Consider the following 17,757-nt stretch of genomic DNA (forward strand, 5'->3'; position numbering starts at 1 on the left):
TGAAGTCTTCTGAAGTGCTTTAGTCTCATTTGCAGAAGTGACCAGGTACCTACTCACACTTAGCAACTAATAAATAGCTCCAGGCCGTTCCACCTCTATGCCTTCCCCTAAAATAGCACGTTTTGCCTCAGAGTGTGATCCAAATCCACCTAGGGAGATTCAGTTTGTTTATCATAAATGGGCAGCCTAATGGGCTCCCACAGAGCAATCCTAATCTGCTCAGATGCATAGCTCTCCTAATCTTCAGTGGCGATCCAGCTGGCTCTGAAGAAGTCTCGGTGGAGGAGGAGAACCCACCCACCTTCCAGCCTAATAATCTAGTGGTTCAGGTACTTACCCAGCGACCCATGTTCTAGGTTCTCCTCAGCCACGGGGGGGTTTCAGTCCACATCTCCCACTGCCAAGCAAAAGTGCCTTAATTGCCAGCCCCTGGGCAATGTAAATCTGAAGGTAGCCTTTGTCCACCCTGTTGAAGCTGGGTCACTGGGTAGCTAAAAATGGGAAGACTCACAGTACCGGACATATATTTAGGGCGTTTTTACACATGCTTGGGGGGGGAGGGGAGCTTTAATTACAGTAGCTCAAAGAACCGCTCTAATTAAGGTGCCCTGGAGCATCTTGTGTATCAGTGTCCCCGTGCTTCAAAATGGTGGTGGGGGGGGTGCTTTATCTAAAGCTAATTGCACCAGCTATTTTGAAGTGCAGGGATGCTGATACATGAGATGCGGAGGCTGGCGGGGGCATGCTAATTAGCACTGTTCCAATGCGCTGTAATTACAGAGCATCAGAGAAGTCTTTCTGCAGGTGTACAGTCATCCTTAGGTTCCCAAATCACTCTGGAAATGGAGTTTAGTTTTATTTGAAAAATTTCCCTGGATCTAGGGGGGAAATTTCCAGGAAGATGGTTTTTGGCAGTTAAGCAGATGTATTTTTGGGGAGAGAAGAGCTCAGACAGGGCTTAAGCAGAGCACTGACTCTCTGGCTGAGGGTTTGAAGAAAAATAAATAAGGGAAAGTAATAAAGAAATATGAAATACTTCATTTGGCATATCACAGTTCATCAGCAGTAAAATAAGCATTGCATTCCAAGTACTAAACTGAAAATCCAAGAAACTGAGATGCTACTTTTAGTTCCTCAAGCAGGTACAGCAAGAACAGCAATGATGAAGGTTCCCTTCGTTGTCCTGCCAACATGACTCAATGTGCCTGTGATTAATCATACTCTCAAATTAAGTGGAACAGTCTAGCCATCCCTCTTGATTTAGATGAACAATGTGGACTTTTGTGCAGTTCACAGCATGTAACTTCACATGCCAGCATTAATGACACTAAACTGTCTCCAGTCTCTGTCTCCTGGGCAAGGATTTTTCCTGTTGTACAGCACGCTCAATGTACTGCAGTAATATCAATATGCTGGTAAGATACAAATCTCACAAGCAGAGGAAACAAAAAATTAAAAAAAGGCCATATGAAGTATGTGTTTTGTAATTCTTGATTATTTTTAAGCCTCACCTGAAAGCACAGATCATTTTTGGAATCACTTAATGCAAGGTCTGTTGTTCATGTTTTCTAAAAGTTTTGTCTGGGAACATGGACAAAGGTTAAATCTGACTTCCGCATGTCAAGTTTCACTTCAGCTTCCTCAGCTGTGTACTGTCCCCTTCCAGGACTACATGAGAAGTTTCTGACATCCTCCATAAATGAAGATATTGCAATGGGATGTGATATGTCATCCCAAAAGTGGCCCAGTCATGCAGCTGCAATGCTATGGTCTTGTTAGACATTATCACGTGCTTATGAAATGTTTCACCCTTGCCACATACCCTGGACTAGGAACAGGGCCAGAGTCTGGTGACAATATTGGTACATCATAAAGCTCTAACAGGCTCTTGCTGCAACCTCTTATCCAGTTTTAAACAGGAAATCTAATACTTCAAATAAATGCAATAGAAGGTCAGTAGTTTAAGTGACTTGAAGCAGCTTGAGATCACAAGCTTGCCTGTGTTTTGTAACACAAAGCTCGATCACCTTACATTATGCTAACACTGGCAAATGAGGATGAAAGTTATTTTTTTCTAAGGCTGTCTGAAAGTCTATTGTGTATACACAGACTAGTCCAGAATAAACTCTAGTGTATTTCCACTGATATTCAATTTTCTTTGACTTACTGGGCAACAAAATCCTAGACTGTTAGGAAAAAAAATTGGTGGGGTAAACAAGTAGTACAAGGAACTAATGAGCTTGCAACTGATGACACCACTATTTCTGCCTGGCTCATACCAGCCTGGCTGAATGGAAGGGCATTGAGAAATAATCCAATACAGACTTGGAGCACAACAGAGACAGTAAGAGCAGCAGTTCTTTCACCAGTTCAAGACCATTCTGGCAGACAAACATGATGTGAGCTAGTGTCAAAAACCATAGATAATGCTCAGTGTATGAAACAAATGCAGACTACTTCTCCATAGCTTGAGGCTCTGTACATGTGTGGTGAAAAAAAAAATGAAGCCAAAGGGCTGATACTTCTTGGTCTGATGGTCTCGCTTCTAGATGCAACTTCACCATACATTACCCAAGCCAATTTCTGAGATCTAGGACAGCATGAAGTATGTAGCACAACTGGAAAATACTTCAGACAATGCAGAAAAACCATGAGGGGACAACAGTGTGCACTTGTGCTCTGCGTGCTACCTGAGCAATCATTTTTCAAATGACAACTACTAGTGATGGTATTGTTGGGATGATTTTGAGAGTGGTCAAGCACAGGAACAGGCTACATACAGAGGTTACAGAATCTCCATCTCTGGAGATTTTCAAGAGCAGTTTAGACAGATTTAATGGTTTAATAGGGTGATCTTGCCCTGAGGACAGAATTGGACTAGATGACTTCATTAGGCCCCTTCTAGCCCTATTTTCCTACAAACCTAAGTATGGAACTATTTCATTCAATCCCTTCTTTCCTTCCACCTCGTTCAGTTAAACAAGTTGCGTTTCTATTATGCTTGTCCACATTCTGGACACAAAGGATAATGGAGACCAAACTCCTATCCATGCCGTAATGGTGATTTTCTCTCAGCAGGTCTCCCTGTTTTAAATTAGCAAGTAGACTACTTAACTTATTATTAAAAATGATGTAAAAATCCAAGCACTATTTGCATGTAAGTAACTAAAACAGGCAAGTTTAGGAACATTTATATAGTGATTCTACTAATTTAAGATATTTCTAGTGATTCATTAGTAGAGGTGGAGAGTCCAGGGGGGACTAATTTCAGATATTTTGAAGGGGCCTGATTTTCAGAAGCTGGTACTTACTAAAAATCAGACACTTTGAAAGGTGCCTCAGATTGAACATTCATAATCACTACTCACCACTGAAAAACCTATCCAGATTTACTTTGCATTACTGCACATGTAAAAGTACTGCATTCATTAAATTAACAATTTGAGCACATAACCCATTCACTGTTATTTATTTTAATTAAAGAGAACATTTTAGCAACACCCTTTGTGCATTCCATCCATTGAGATATTTCACCATCTGTCCCTCTGTGTTAGACGGAGCTGGATACCCCTGGGTGGGTGAGCCTCCCACCATTCAGCTGTGGAAACACTACTAGGTTTTGTGGTTCCTGCCAATAGTTGCAATGTGTGACTACATTGACCTCATGGGCAGGAATTTCAGGTGCAGTTCACATAAGCATTCAAAACATCAGATGCTTATGTCAGGCCCTTGGGCCTGCAAACTGGATTGGAAATTTCACAGACAAAAATGCAGCTTTTTTGAGATTTCCAGTACTTCTTCTTCCACTTTGCAACCAATCAAAGATTCACCTAAGCCTAACAGCCTGGCGCAGTTAAGGCATACCAGTTCTGTAGCCTGTGGCACATAATGGAATGATGTGGCTGGCACCATGCCTGATGCCACTGACTCTGCAGCCTGAATGACCAGGTCCACATTTTCACTTGGGTTAGGGTTCTTGGCAGTTTAAAGTAGGACTTGAACTCATGCCCCCAGTACTGACTCAACCACTTGCAGCAACAACTGAAATGCAAAAACATTAAGCTACCTGGTTGCTAGCAGGGGGTAGGTATGAAGAGGGCTGAACCAAGCTTCCTTCATTCGTGGCATGCTTTCATATATTAAAAGGTCCTTCTCAGTCAGGACAACTAGTGCTGGTTTCCAGTGCTTCTCATTCTCTCCTGGCACCTAAAAGAGAATACAGTTTCAATGAGATGCTGCATGTGGAAGAGTGCAAGAAGCAGGGGCTTGCACCCTGCAACTGCAGAGGCCGCCAGCGTGGGCAAGTCAAGTTCTGGCTGAAAAGACTAATAAGGAAACAACAGTTTTACTATTTTGGGGCTCTGAAACTTTACCCTGATTTTTTCACTAGATGCAGCAGAATCAATTCAAGTGTAAGATCAACAAATATCTGCTGCTGTCATTAATATTCAAATTTGCCTCTTTATAGCCTTCACTTAGTATGGGCTATTATAAAAGTGAAACAAATGGAAGAAAAGTCAGACAGCACTGGCTTTTGTATCTAATGGGATCTGTTATCCTTCAATAAGTAGCTACAATAAATTGAAAATATACTGTAGGAAATACTCCTCAATGGGGAGGTAGGAATGACCGGATATAATCTGGTGACCTCTCTCTCATTTCTGTCCTTATTATGAGCCTGCTCCTGCATTCATGTATGATCAAGAGTGAAATCCTGGCTCTATGGAAGTTAATGGCAAAACTCCAGTTTATTTTAATGGAGATAACGCCTTATTATCATGCACTAAAAATAGCCATATGTTGCTTTTTTATGTTAGCAAGCAACATATTCAATAGTGATTCAAGGTTCACACTCAATATTTTAGGCAAATACTAGTGATGAAATCAACTAACTGAAACTTATAATCTGTATGTTATCTCTTCCTGCAACAACATTGATAAAAATGGTTAGGTTTTATATTGGCAAGAATCTCTCAAAAATGTGAATTTAATTACAAATTGTATCTCATGTTCAGATTGGACAATTTACTTTCAGTAGTCTTGGGGTATATACAGCCATTACATTTATATTGGCCTAACTAGGGTTAAGTCAATTTAAATTCCCATCTGTGAAGGTTTTCACAGGAGTTAAAATCAGGCAAAAAATGGTAAACCCAGTTTAAATTAGTTCACCTGAATACGTGCACTAATTTAGACTGAGATCAGATTAAACTAATCTGATCTACGAAAGGTTAACTCAACCTAAGAAAAAGTTAACCTGATCTCATTAATGCCTGCATGCATTTGCTGCACAGCCCTAGTCCTGGGAAATCCCAGCGGCTTGCCCCAGTCCCAAGGCTGTGCTATTCCCACCCCTCAGCCCTGACCACACTATTTTTAGCCCTCCAACCCCTTCCCTGCTAACAATGCAGCAACCACCCTCCTCCCTGCTCCTCCTTCCACCCCAGTTACTTACTCTAATTTCCCCATGCAGCTCCTAGAAGTGGCAAATGCATGTAAAATGGCACTCCTAGCAGCACCGAACACCTGCTGCCAGTTTAGGTGTAGGTGGCTTATTTAAATAAATCCCCTAACACCTAGACTGGGTGTGGCAAATGCTTCTTTGCACCCCAAATAAGCCGGCCTGCAGTTCCAATTCAGTATACCCCACTCCCCCTGTCCCTTCCCCCCCACTCCAAACCATGGTTCAGCCTTCTAATTAACAGGCTTTTCCCACCATGAACAGTAAAGACAGTTGGTAGCAATGTCCTCACATCACTTACATATGCTTATTTGAACACAGGTTCCATATGACAATAAAATTCAATTTGGAGAAGGAGAACTATTTTCTGTATTATTGTTACTTTGGTGCTAATTTTCCCCCAAAAAATACAGCTTCTTTTTTCAAAGGATCTCCCCCTTAAATTCATAGCTTTTAATGCAGTACCATACACACACACCCTTGGCTTCTACTCCATGATGGCTGATTTGAGGGCTGGTGACTCTCATCTCAAAATGGCTTCCCCTCTGCAAATAAACCTCAATACTGGAGTATCTCCTTCAAATTAAAGGTAAAAATGTTATTGTGGATGTAGTCTTGAAATGAAACAATGATTCAAAACTCTTCAAAGTATGGAAGAGTTTGGATCAGGTTCCAAAGTTCGCTGGTTAAAAGCTTGCTTTGCAGGTTGTATTTCAATTGGAACATGAGATCCCCTTGAATGACATGAAAATCAAGATCTAGAACCAAATATTGTTGCTTGGGCCATCCTTATCATCATATGAGAGAATCACGTTTTTGTGTATTGTGTTAGTTGATTAAATCTAGTGGTATTTTCAAATATGGAGTCTGATTGACATTTCCAGTGTTACTGGAGCATTACAGAATCTTAACCTGAATGTAAATATGAAAGGGTCTTAGGTTAAATGAGAATCAGACCTTTGATTTTCATGGACAAATGTAACAGGAAACCCAAACCCTCTTACTCAGGCACAACGGAAAGAGTGGCATATGTTTTTTGGAAGCCAGGTTGCAGAGACTCACAGCAGAAACAGAATTCAGAGAGCAACCTGCAAGGGATGCAAGGCCATAGGCGAATTAATGGATGGGTCAGCTGGGCCTGGGCCTGGGCCACAACCAATCAGGGCCCCCCAGGATCCTCATCAGTGGGGAAACAAAAGCTGTGGTTTTGTCTCCCTGGTGGGGAGACAAAAATGTTGCCAAGTTTAGTGCAGGGACTTTGCTTTTGCTTTCCTGCGAGCTAGATGTAGGGCCCCTTCACCAATGGGGTTGGGGGGCAGGATTGGGACTGGGCCAGGCCAGGAGTGCTGCACTGTGCCTGGGGGTGGGGGCTGGGCAAGGCGTGCCGTGCCATGCCATGCCTCAGTGGGGGGTGGGGGGGGAAGGTGGTGTACTGCATCCCTGCAGGCAGTTGGACTGTGGTGCTGGAGGGGCTTTGGGGGGGGTACAGCCCTCCCAAAATTAATCTTAGCCCCTCCCATAGCTACCTGCCCACAGAGGTGTGGTGCTCCCAGCCCAGCCCTGCGCATCTATGCAGCCACATGGGACACAGCTGGGTACAGAAGGAGAGAGTGAGGAGGACAGGCCCAAAAGAGGGCAGATGGGGAACTGGCAGCAAAGTGTGGGCAGGGCTAAGAGGGCAGTAAGAAAGCCATGATAACAGCCTCCCTCCAAATACATTGTTTACCATGACAGGTGAGAAAAAGGAGGTAGAGTAGGTTGGGGTTACAGTGACCACCTGTCCCTAATTAGGCAGGACATTCCTGCAATGGGGACCTCATGTCCTGGTCTCAGACTGCATGACTGTGGGACAGTGGGTTTCCCCTTGCGAACTGGCAGTGTTCCAGCCTGCAAGGGGCCACTAGGAGTGGGAGGCAGGGGGTGCCACATGTTCATCCACACGCATGCACATGTCTGGAAACAGCCAGGCACCCAGGGGACCAGCTCCCTACAGGTAAGTTTATTAGGGGGGAAGGATAAGGAAGACTGGAGGGGGCAGCAGATTGAGACCCCCACGGTGAGGCAGGGAATGGATCAGGGGATGGGTACTCTGCCCAGTCAGGGCATGAAGCAGGATGGAGCCATGGGTGGCTAGTCCAGGGGGTGGGGGGCATGTGCCCCCCCCAGATTTGTGTGCGGGGTGGGGGAGGATGAAGGCTGCCTGCTGTGGGATCAGGGCTCCCCAACCTGCTACCCTGCCCCCGGGGGCCTGTCACTGGCTGCGCCATCATGGCATGGCACCCCCTGCCCTCCTGGCAGCAATGTGGGTAGTGGTAGTGTTGAGCTGTGCTTCCTGCTGCTGCCAGGTAGGCAGGAGGTACACAGCTGGTGCAGGGCTCCTGATGGAAAGGCAGCATGGCAGGGAGCCCTGAGCCCACAATGGGCAGCCTGCATCCATCCCCCACTCTACTTGCTTGGTTCTGGTCTGGCTGTGCTGGCAGTGCTGGCAATGGCAGGGAAAGGCTGGGGAAGGCAGGCCCTTTTGAAAAGGTGGTCACCCTAGCTGGGGTAGGACTGACAAGTAAGGGCAAGGAGAAAAGCCCAGCCTTGTCACAAGTTCACCAAATTTTTTCTTCTTTCCAGATGAAGATATTGTATGACATTTATATTAGATAATATTATATGACAGTGTGTTCACAACTGTACCACACTGTTGCAAAGGTTGCAGAAAAATACTAGGTATCAAACTCAGTGAAATTAAAACAAACACTGAAATTCACTAGAGTCTTCAAGAATTCTTTATCTTTGAAACTGAGTGGAAAAAAAAAAGATAGAAATGGATGGAATAAATTTTTTAGGATGACGCCAAGACATCTGCCATGGAAATGTCCCACTGGGTAAACTGGAAACACATAAAAGGCACTGACCGAAAAAATCCCTCCATCCAAAAAATACTTGAGAAAGGAAAACCTCTGGGGACTTAATACAGAGGACATGCAAAACCCAGCCCAGGAAAGACAGGAATGACAGAGCCGTGTGCAAGGAGCCTTTGATGTTACAGGACAGAACCAGAATCAGACTCTGCTTGAACTGGCAACTTTAGAGACCAGCCAGGAACCTGTAAGGTCCCCAAGCCTGCAGAAAGGCTCACAACTCCAGCACCCAAATCCCACAAACTTGCCCAAGTTTGGATCAGTCAGATTTCAGATTCAGATCATCTCTTAAAAAAAACAAACCCCCCAAATGAAGCATGTTTCCCACTCAAATTAAATGTATCAATTTTTAGGCTCCTTTAGAAGTAGTTAGTCATTCATGACTCCATTTTAATTAAAAGGTAAAGCAGCCTAAACTGATTCAAGGTTCATCAGTGAATTGTTTTGAGAAGACCCTTTATAGTTATTTATAATTTTCTTGCTGTGATAGTCTCTTGAGATGCAACATCTCATTTTCATGTTGGTCCCTGGATGCAACAGCCATATAATTAATCCAGTCACGCAAGCGTACAAATCTCAAAGCATTCATATAAAAGTGGAAAACACAAACTCGCCAATCATCAAGATAGCGTCATCAACCAATTAACCACAGGTATTAACAAAATACACTACACCATGGTTGTCCAGCTACCATGAGGACAGGAGCCACATGCCCCGTGAGTGAGCCACAGTCACCCAAGCTGCACAGCCCATGGATGCCCTTTCCCCACCACACTGCTTCACTGTGGGCCTGTACCTCCCCCCCCAATGCGCTTCTGTGTGGACTCATCTGGTGCACCACAAGCCCATGACCCCTCCCAGCCTGCCACTGCATGCCCGCAGCCCCCTTCTACACCATGCCGGTGCATTCCCCACTGCACTGCACCCCTGTGATCCTTCCCCCACTGTTGCACCATGTGCCTGAGGCCCCCCCACTGTGCACCACAGCCTCATCCTCAGCTCCCCACACTGCTGTGCAGCACCACCGCCTGGGGCAGGCGGAAAGCGGATGCTGGAGGAGGGAGGCAGAGCCCAGAGACTCTGGCTCCTTTTGCAGCAGGAGAGAGGGGGAAGTAGCAGCTGGGCAGGAGCCTGGAAACTGTGGTTTAAGCCCTCACAGGCCTGATGTGGTCAGTGGGCTGCCAGTTGAACAGCCTGACATTTGTAAATCCTGCCATTTAATTTTTAATGACTGGCAACCCCTGCTTAGTGCTGTTAATTGATTCCCCCCAAAAAACGAGCATTAAGCAGAAATAGTATTTAGCAAAACCAAGTTTTTGATGAACCAAGATGGCAACCATGAGCATTATAACAAAACCCGCTGAGCACTAAGTGGAATCAGGTACAAATGTAAAATGAGCGCTATGGAGAAATAGTGCTAAGCAAAACAACGTTAAGCGCGGGTTGCCTGTAAAATGTGAACAGAAGAATATTCACCCCTTGTAAGTAAATGGAGTACAGCTCATGCAGAGCAGGTAAAATGTTTGCTTTCACCATGAGGCTGTTAAAATAGTCCCCAAAACAAACTAGTAATATTGTTCATTTTTGCCTTTACAAAACTAGAAGAGGAACTGGAAGACAAACATGCATTATAGGTTTAAATGTTGGAAGTGTCCTATTAACTCAGCATGAACAATGGTATATATAAGTTAAATTAATTTAGATTAAAATATAGTATGCTTGAGCCAGAGACTTCACCAGGCATTTTGGCACCTGGTGCAGCTCATGTGCAGAGTGCCACCCTACATGCTATGACCCAACATTACTTATATTTGCTTTGCCACCTACCATGCAAGGGTACCTGATGTCACTGCACCGCTGGCACCACCCTTGCTATGGTACTAGCTCAATTCCTATCTACCCTTACACAGTTTTGCAGTGATTGGACATAAAGTTAGTTCTTCCATTATGCTGAGCAAAAGGGTTTCTTTAGGTAAACTCCGTTGTCAATTCTAATCTCTTCAGATAGGGACAAAGGTATGATCCAATAGCCACCAACTCTCAACGTCCAACAGAACTAGCACCATGCAGCTCGACCTCCTGTTATGAAGCATCAGTTATAGCAGTGCCTCCACATCAGCTCTCCCTTTACCAAGGGCTGTGCTGTAACAAAGTCCCTAAGAACTTTCTCCTGCACTAAAGTACATGTGTAAGTCATGTGAGTTGTCCTCCTGGTTTCATTGGGACTATCTGCATGCGCAGACATTGTAACTTGTAGGTCTGGGCCTAAAAGTATAACAACTCTTCTCTCCCACCCAATCTAGAACAAACATAAACCAGTATTTCAAAGGGTATTTTCCACTATTACAGGGGAAAATGTCTTTTGAAACACAACATACCTTTACTACCTTTTCAATTTTTGCTGATATAATTTGAGTCACACAGCTAACTGGTGTAAAGGGAGATGATTTGAAGGGATGGTTTAGTAAATCTGTACCTCCATCAGCTCTGGCCTCTTATTCTTTCATCCTCCAGGTTATTTTATGTTCTGGTGAGTCTTTTTCTTTTTAAATTTGAGTTATTTCTCTATTTCAGGTTGTCAGGAACAGATGAAAGCGTACTTTTAATCTGTGAGGCTCACAGATAATTAAATTAAAGTCCTTGGACTATTTTAGAAAGCTATTTTATATTTTCATTAACTCAAAAGGGCCATTTCAATTACTTTCCCTGTTTGGTAAACAAATTATCTATTACCAGCAGACTTCATTTCAGCAAACATCCAAGATGTGGCCTTTAAGAGGACTATTGTTATGGCAGCAGGTTACCTTTACAGAAAGTGGTTTAGAAAAGCCAGAGGTTGTGGTATTACTTCATCGGGAACCCAAGGTGAAATAAGAAAAAGAACTTTCTGAAAACTTTCTTTCAAGTAACTTCGTTAGATGCTGGCATATATTCTACTGCAGGGTTTGGTTTTTTTCTCCTTTTCTTTGCTTTCTGATGAACAATTCCATCCACATTCAGAACAAATTTGATTCACTGACAGAAAGCTGCCTGTCACTTCTTGAAAGCAACAGCTGCGGCTGGACAGTATTTAGATGGCTGAAGCAAAATGATTGCAACACAGAAGGTCTAGCAAGGTAAATCATGCCAAGCAGTGTTCATATTCACAGAAGCCAATTTGATTCAAGGTAAATTTCAGTACAAGAGTGGGTGGAACAGACAGCCATAAGCAGGGACAGATATTAACACCTCCCACGCAACACAAGTAAGGGTTGCATTTTACTTCTGAACTTTGTAGTTTTAAACAGGAAATCATCTGAGCAATGTTTATAGAGAAAACTAATAAAAATGTGTCTTTTTTTCATCCCTCTCTGTTCCTGATCCCAATGGCAGCACAAAGAAGGCTTGTTCCATTATCAGATTTGGATTATAGTCAATGCAGACAAAATTCCCCAAAGGGCACAATATTACATCCTGTGAGTATCTAACAAGAATAAGTGATGCAAAAAAAATGTGATTACACATGCACATCTGCAATGCTGATTTCTGTGCTGACAGCGTGAACCGAGAGGCAGATACCAGGGATGGGAGCCTAAACAAATGTGCCAAGTGTCACAAATATCAGCAGCATTCAAATCTTGGCAAATACCCCAAGTGGAGCCAGGAGACATTCAGGAAAGGAACACAGGGAAAATGACACTGGTGACTAGAAATGGGAACAGGTATGTGCAGAGGGCATAAACCTATTATTTAGATTTATTTAAAAAATCATTAACTTTGGACTCGTCAAGCAAAATTGGCATTCAATCAGGTCACTGCTGGATCCTCCTAATTACACTTGATACTCTGGTGCAGGGTGCGGTTTACATCAGTAACTTACGACATGCATGCAAGGGGTGTGCACAGGTATAGCTATATCTACCCTATATTAGATATACTATATATACAGGGTTGCACATATTATGAGTGTCATTCTCCTGGGGGTAGAAAGGTCTTTTCAAAGAGAAAGTTTTGCAGCATTTCTTGCTGGGTCCTATACCATTTTGGAGAGTCTATATATGCACACCTCACCTGTTTGATACTGGGGACTGTCAGGGTGAAAATTATGCTTTGAAAGTAGGATGGCTAAAACAAAAGAAATGCTTGCACCTGATAATGCTAGCAGTGGAAACTGTCATTATTAACCATTTAGAGTGAGAAGTCTTTGGAGTGCACACAACGTGCAACCAAGTAGCCAGTAAGCTCCTGTAGGAGCTGGGGGGGCAGCACTAGTCACAGAACCTAAGCAGCTGAACTGCAGTGAGCTCTCAGAGGGATGAAAGAACAAGAATAGAGTTTGTCTAGGACCCTAGAGCAAAAAGTGGTGCCTGGCTTCTTTCCAGGGCACTTCCCCTTACCAGGGGGTAAGAGCATGCACACAGACATTTGCCACAGAGCAGCTGATGGACCATAAAGCCCTTTCTTATTTTATACTTGAGGTTTTTTTGTATGCTAACTTGAATGAGGCATGCAAGTGAAGATAAGGCTTGTATGTTAAGGGTAAATCTGCCACTGCCACATGCCTGTTCAAGAACTATTTTAATCTGGCCCAGTGTTTACCCAACTGTGGGAAAAAGTAATAATCAAGACATAGCAATCATAGGAAAGTAGGGCTAGAAGGGACTTCACAAGGCCATCTCGTCCTGCCCTGCTCAAGGCAGAATCATCCTTGACCAAACCATCCCAGCCAAGTGTCTGTTTAACCTGTTCTTGAAATCTTCCAGGGATGGAGATTCGAAAATTTCTCTAGGGAGCCTGTTCCACTGCTTGACCACCTGAATAGTATGAAAGTTCCTCCTAATCTAAAACCTAAATTTCCCCTCTTGCAGCTTGAGGCCATTGCTCCTAGTCCTGTCCCCTACAGCTATAGAGAAAAGCCCATCTCCAACCCCTCTGTACTCACCCTTTAAGTATTTGAAAACTGTTATTATACCCCCCTCAGTTTTCTCCAAACTAAATAACTCTCATTCTTTCAGCCTTTCTTCATAAGTTATGCCTTCTATGCCCGTAATCATTTTTGGTGCTCTCCGTTGTATTCTTTCCAAACTGTCCACACCCTTAAAGCGGGGCCCCAAAACAGAACACAGTTCTTCAGGAGACTGCCAAATTACCAGTGCCAAATAGAGTGGGAGAATCACTTCTCTTAATTTGCAGGTGACAACTCAGAATGCTGTTGGCTTTTTTTGCAACAAAAACACGCTGTTGGGTCATATCCAATGTGTGGGGTACTATAACCTTGAGGTCCTTCTCCGCAGTACTGCAACCACTCATTCCCCAGTCAGTATTCATGCAAGCAGTAATTCTGCTTCAAGTTGCACTTGTCCTTGTTGAATCTCATCTGATTAATTGTGGAACATTTCTCTAGTCTATCCAGGTCACTCTGGATCTCAGCCCTGCCCTTCAGAGTATCTGTACCTCCACCTAACTTGGTGTCTTCCACAAATTTGCTAAGCAGACACTTGATCCCATCATCCAAATCATTAATGAAGATATTAAACAGATATTAGTACCAGACCCTGAACAGACCCTTGGAGAACCCCACTTGATACCTCCTCGCAACTAGCCATTGAGGACTACCAGTTGAGTACGATGATCCAACCAGTTATGTATCCACCTTACTTTCATCTGGTCTGTAGCTCCTTAGCTTGTTAATGAGAATGTCATGAGAGACAGTGTCAAAAGCCTTGCTAAGTTGAGGTATATCACATCCACTGCTCTCCCCACACCCATAGAGACTGTCACCTTATCATAGAAAAAAATCAGGTTGATCAGGCATGACTTGCTCTTGGTGAATCCATGCTGGCTGTCCCTAATCACCTCATTCTCCTCTAAGTGCTTCACAGTTGATTCCTTGAGGATCTACTCCATGGTATTTCCAGGTATAGAGGTCAGGATGACTCCCATGATCCCCCTTCTTCCCTTTCTTAAAGATGGGCACTATGTTTGCCCTTTTCCAGTCACCTGGAACCTCACCCAACCTCCACACGTTCTAAAAGAGGATAGCCAGTGGCTTCAGTGCTCTGAAATTATCTTAAGACAATTCTTTCAGTACCCTTGGGTGCATCTCATCTGGCCTAGCTGACTTGAAAGCTTTTAGCTTCTCTAAGTAATCTCTAACCTATTCTGCCTTTATTCTATATGTAGTTTGTCTCCTTCCCAATCTTTGCTGCAATTCGTATTTGTCGTTTGGTAGCTGCCCCTATTTGTGTAGACTGAAGTAAAAACAGGCATTAAATACTTTGGCCTTCTCTGAATCATCCATGACTATATTGCCTTCTGCATTCAGTAAGGGATCTATGGTTCCTCTGTTCTTCCTCTTACTTTTGACATACTTGTAGAATCCCTTTTTATTGCCTCCTATGTCCCTTGCCAGCTGTATCTCAAATGGTGCCTTGGCCTTCCTAATTTCCTTCCTGCATGCCTATGTGATGCTCTTATACTCTTTCCTAATACTACAACCAAGTTCCTGCTCTTTATAGGACTCCTTCTCGAGTTTCAGCTCCCTAGAGAGATAACTGTCTAGCAAAAGCTGGTCTCCTGTTGTACTTCCCATTCTTATGTTGCACTTGGATAGATTGCTCCTGCACCCTTATAGAGCTTTCTTAAAGTACAGTCAGCTCTCCTGATCTCTTTTTCCCCCTCAGACTTGCCTCCCAGGGAATCCTGTCCATCTAATATGAGAGTTTGACCAGGACGTCAGTGGCCAAGCCTGCAGTAAGCTACTAGGAGCAACTGGGGGGCAGAAAAGTGACAGGATAGATTACCCAAGTGTTGGGTTGGAGTCTGGACAGGAAGGGTGGTGAACACAGGGAACAAATTCCAGGAGAGCAGAGAGGGGAGATCTGAGAAACACAGACAGGGAAACAAGCCAAGATCAGAAACCAGGGCCCAGAGAGCTGGTTTCAAGTTCCAGGAGAGATCTGAGGTCAGGAAAAGCCAAAGCCAATTCAAGAGCCAGAAGAACCAGAGAGAGAGAGCGCAGTGAAGGTGAGGCTTGTCAGAACAGACTGAGGCTGCAGCCTGAGACTGCAGATGTGCTTAAAAGGGGTGAGGCACTTTCAGCAGCCAATCTATGTGCAGAGAACTGAGGCAGTCAGTCACATTAGCCAGGGATCAGGGGCAGGTGTGATAACTCAAGTGCTTGGTCTAGCTGGGCATGCTTGATCAGAGGCCCTGACACTTGTTCCCTGAGTTTGTTAAAATTGTTTTTCCTGAAGTCCAATGTCCTTATTCTGCTGCGCTCCTTCCTTCCTCCCCTTAGGTTTTTGAACTCTGTCATTTCACAGTCACTGTTACCCAAGTTACATTCCACCTTCACATTCTCAACCAATGCAGGACACGATAAAGCACTAGTTCACTTGAAAATGTTTTTTTTTAAATTCCCAAGATATAAGAAAGCTATCCTTTACATCAAGGACTATTAAACAGGTTAAATTCTGCACCTTATCTCCTAAAGCTGACTTGTGGATGGGATTAGATGCAGAAACCATAGACATTTGGACAAGTAACTTTCTTCTCATCCATGGGCTAATTACATAGGAAAAGGATCAAGGTTAATCCACTTGACTGGGATAGTTTAGTTAGGGATGATCTTGCTTTGAGGAGGGACTACATGACCTTCTGAAGCCCCTTCCAACCCTACTTTTCTAAGTTTCTTTTAAAGACAAACCATAAATTCAAACCCATGCCACCACTGATTCATTTACTTCAATTTAAATCTCAATTCTATTGATAGACTAGGCTCTATATTAAATCATAAATCAGTACCTATGCCCCCAGCCATCATGTTTTCTTTTTCAATTTAGTAGAGAAATGGAAGCCGCTAAGACCAGGAACAGTCTGTCAATCAAGCCAAACCAAAACTGAACGCTGTTGGTGGAGTTTCAATTTGAAAACAGCTTGCAGTTTTAAGCAATGGCTCAAGCAAATGTAAAATGTCATTCAAAATGACTGTATACTGAAGGATAGGTAATCATCAGTATCTAAGCTAAAACTTACTGGCTTAAATTTGTCTCAAGTTTTATTCTTCTTTCTATTTTGCATCATCTTTTCTAATATTCAGTCTCAGAAAAACGATGGCTTATTGTGACTTGTACCTTTTCACATTGACAGAGTTGACTGTAATACTTGAGGGTCATTACAAATCACAAGTGCTGGAACAAAAAATAGCAGGGAACAGCACAGACAGAACAAGTTGTTTCTTTGTCATTGTTACGATGTTTTCTCAAGGACTGCAGTCCCAAACACAATGATTTGTGTGACTTCACTCAGCATCAATCCAGTTACAGCAGAGCTTCTCAGCCAGAGTGCCATGGCACCCTGGGATGTTTTGAGATCCTTTTAAAGGTATCACTCAATATTAGTACTGCTAGGTGTGCAAACAACTACACACGCTTTACAAGGAAAACCCAGAGATTTCAGACAGGAATCCACATCATCAGAAATTTTCTGACCTGTTGTGCTCTGAGTTCCTTTCAACAGAAGAACTGCTCTACTATTTTCCATAGTAAAAACAAATGAGATTAGCTTTTGAAATGGGTTGCCGGTAAATTTGGAAAAGTTACGGAGGGATTCTTTGAGTCTAAAAAGTTTGAGACTCAAGGAATTGAAGAAATCAAACCTACCACCAAAGTCAGTATAATCCTGGTACAAAATGAATTACTCCCCAAAACTGCTGCTAAAATCTTTGTGCTGTGTTAAACCATGCCTTTTCAATATCCCACATACTTAACAGGAAAAAAATTGAAAGCATAAGATTAAATTATGAGAGCTGTCAATACTGGACTAAGAACTGTCTCCGTTTCTACATCTCATTCAAATGGCATCACCTAATGTAACCCTTGGCTTCATGTGTGTTCAGATTCAAGCATTCCACCCACTAAGTCAACACCATGACATCTAGGGTTTTTTAGTGACATCATTTTCTAGGTCTGAGGCTGATGCTGCTTGGTTTATGAATTATGACAAGATCACAGACCAAAAGGCCATGGCTACATTTAAAAAAATTAACCCATTATCTACGACAAAAATGCAACAAATACCGAAAGGCAAGTACTAATAAGAATTAGTAATATTCAACCTAGGTGAATTGCTGGGATGAGAATAAGGACTCTTCTTTTGTTTGGAAGCTATCTATCCTGAGTTTTAAATAAGCTACACACAGGAAAAATGAATTTAGTGCAGTGCTGTGTTATTTCATCCAGATTATTAAATAACAGATTATCAGGGCTGTCAATCTTTAGACCCAAACCCCACGAATATCAACAAATTTCATGGTATAAGCATCTAATTTTGAAAGTTCATGCTTTTAACCTATGTTTTAATCCTCTGCTTTTCACACTTTTCCTGTATGACTATAGCATTTAA

The 17,757-nt window shown here is 43.1% G+C and overlaps 1 protein-coding gene across 1 annotated transcript in view; it reads right to left on the reverse strand.

Annotated features, from left to right (window-relative positions):
* Nucleotides 1-17,757, reverse strand: part of SNTB1 (syntrophin beta 1) — a 192,711-nt gene that overhangs the window by 24,577 nt on the left and 150,377 nt on the right. Inside the window, exon 4 of the mRNA XM_019552374.1 lies at nucleotides 4,067-4,206. Coding sequence (XP_019407919.1) covers nucleotides 4,067-4,206 — 140 coding nt within the window. The remainder of the gene's footprint in view (nucleotides 1-4,066; nucleotides 4,207-17,757) is intronic.

This window comes from Crocodylus porosus, unplaced genomic scaffold (genome assembly GCF_001723895.1).
Source record: "Crocodylus porosus isolate Cpor-Errol unplaced genomic scaffold, CroPor_comp1, whole genome shotgun sequence".
In the NCBI taxonomy this organism is placed as follows: Eukaryota; Metazoa; Chordata; order Crocodylia; family Crocodylidae; genus Crocodylus; species Crocodylus porosus.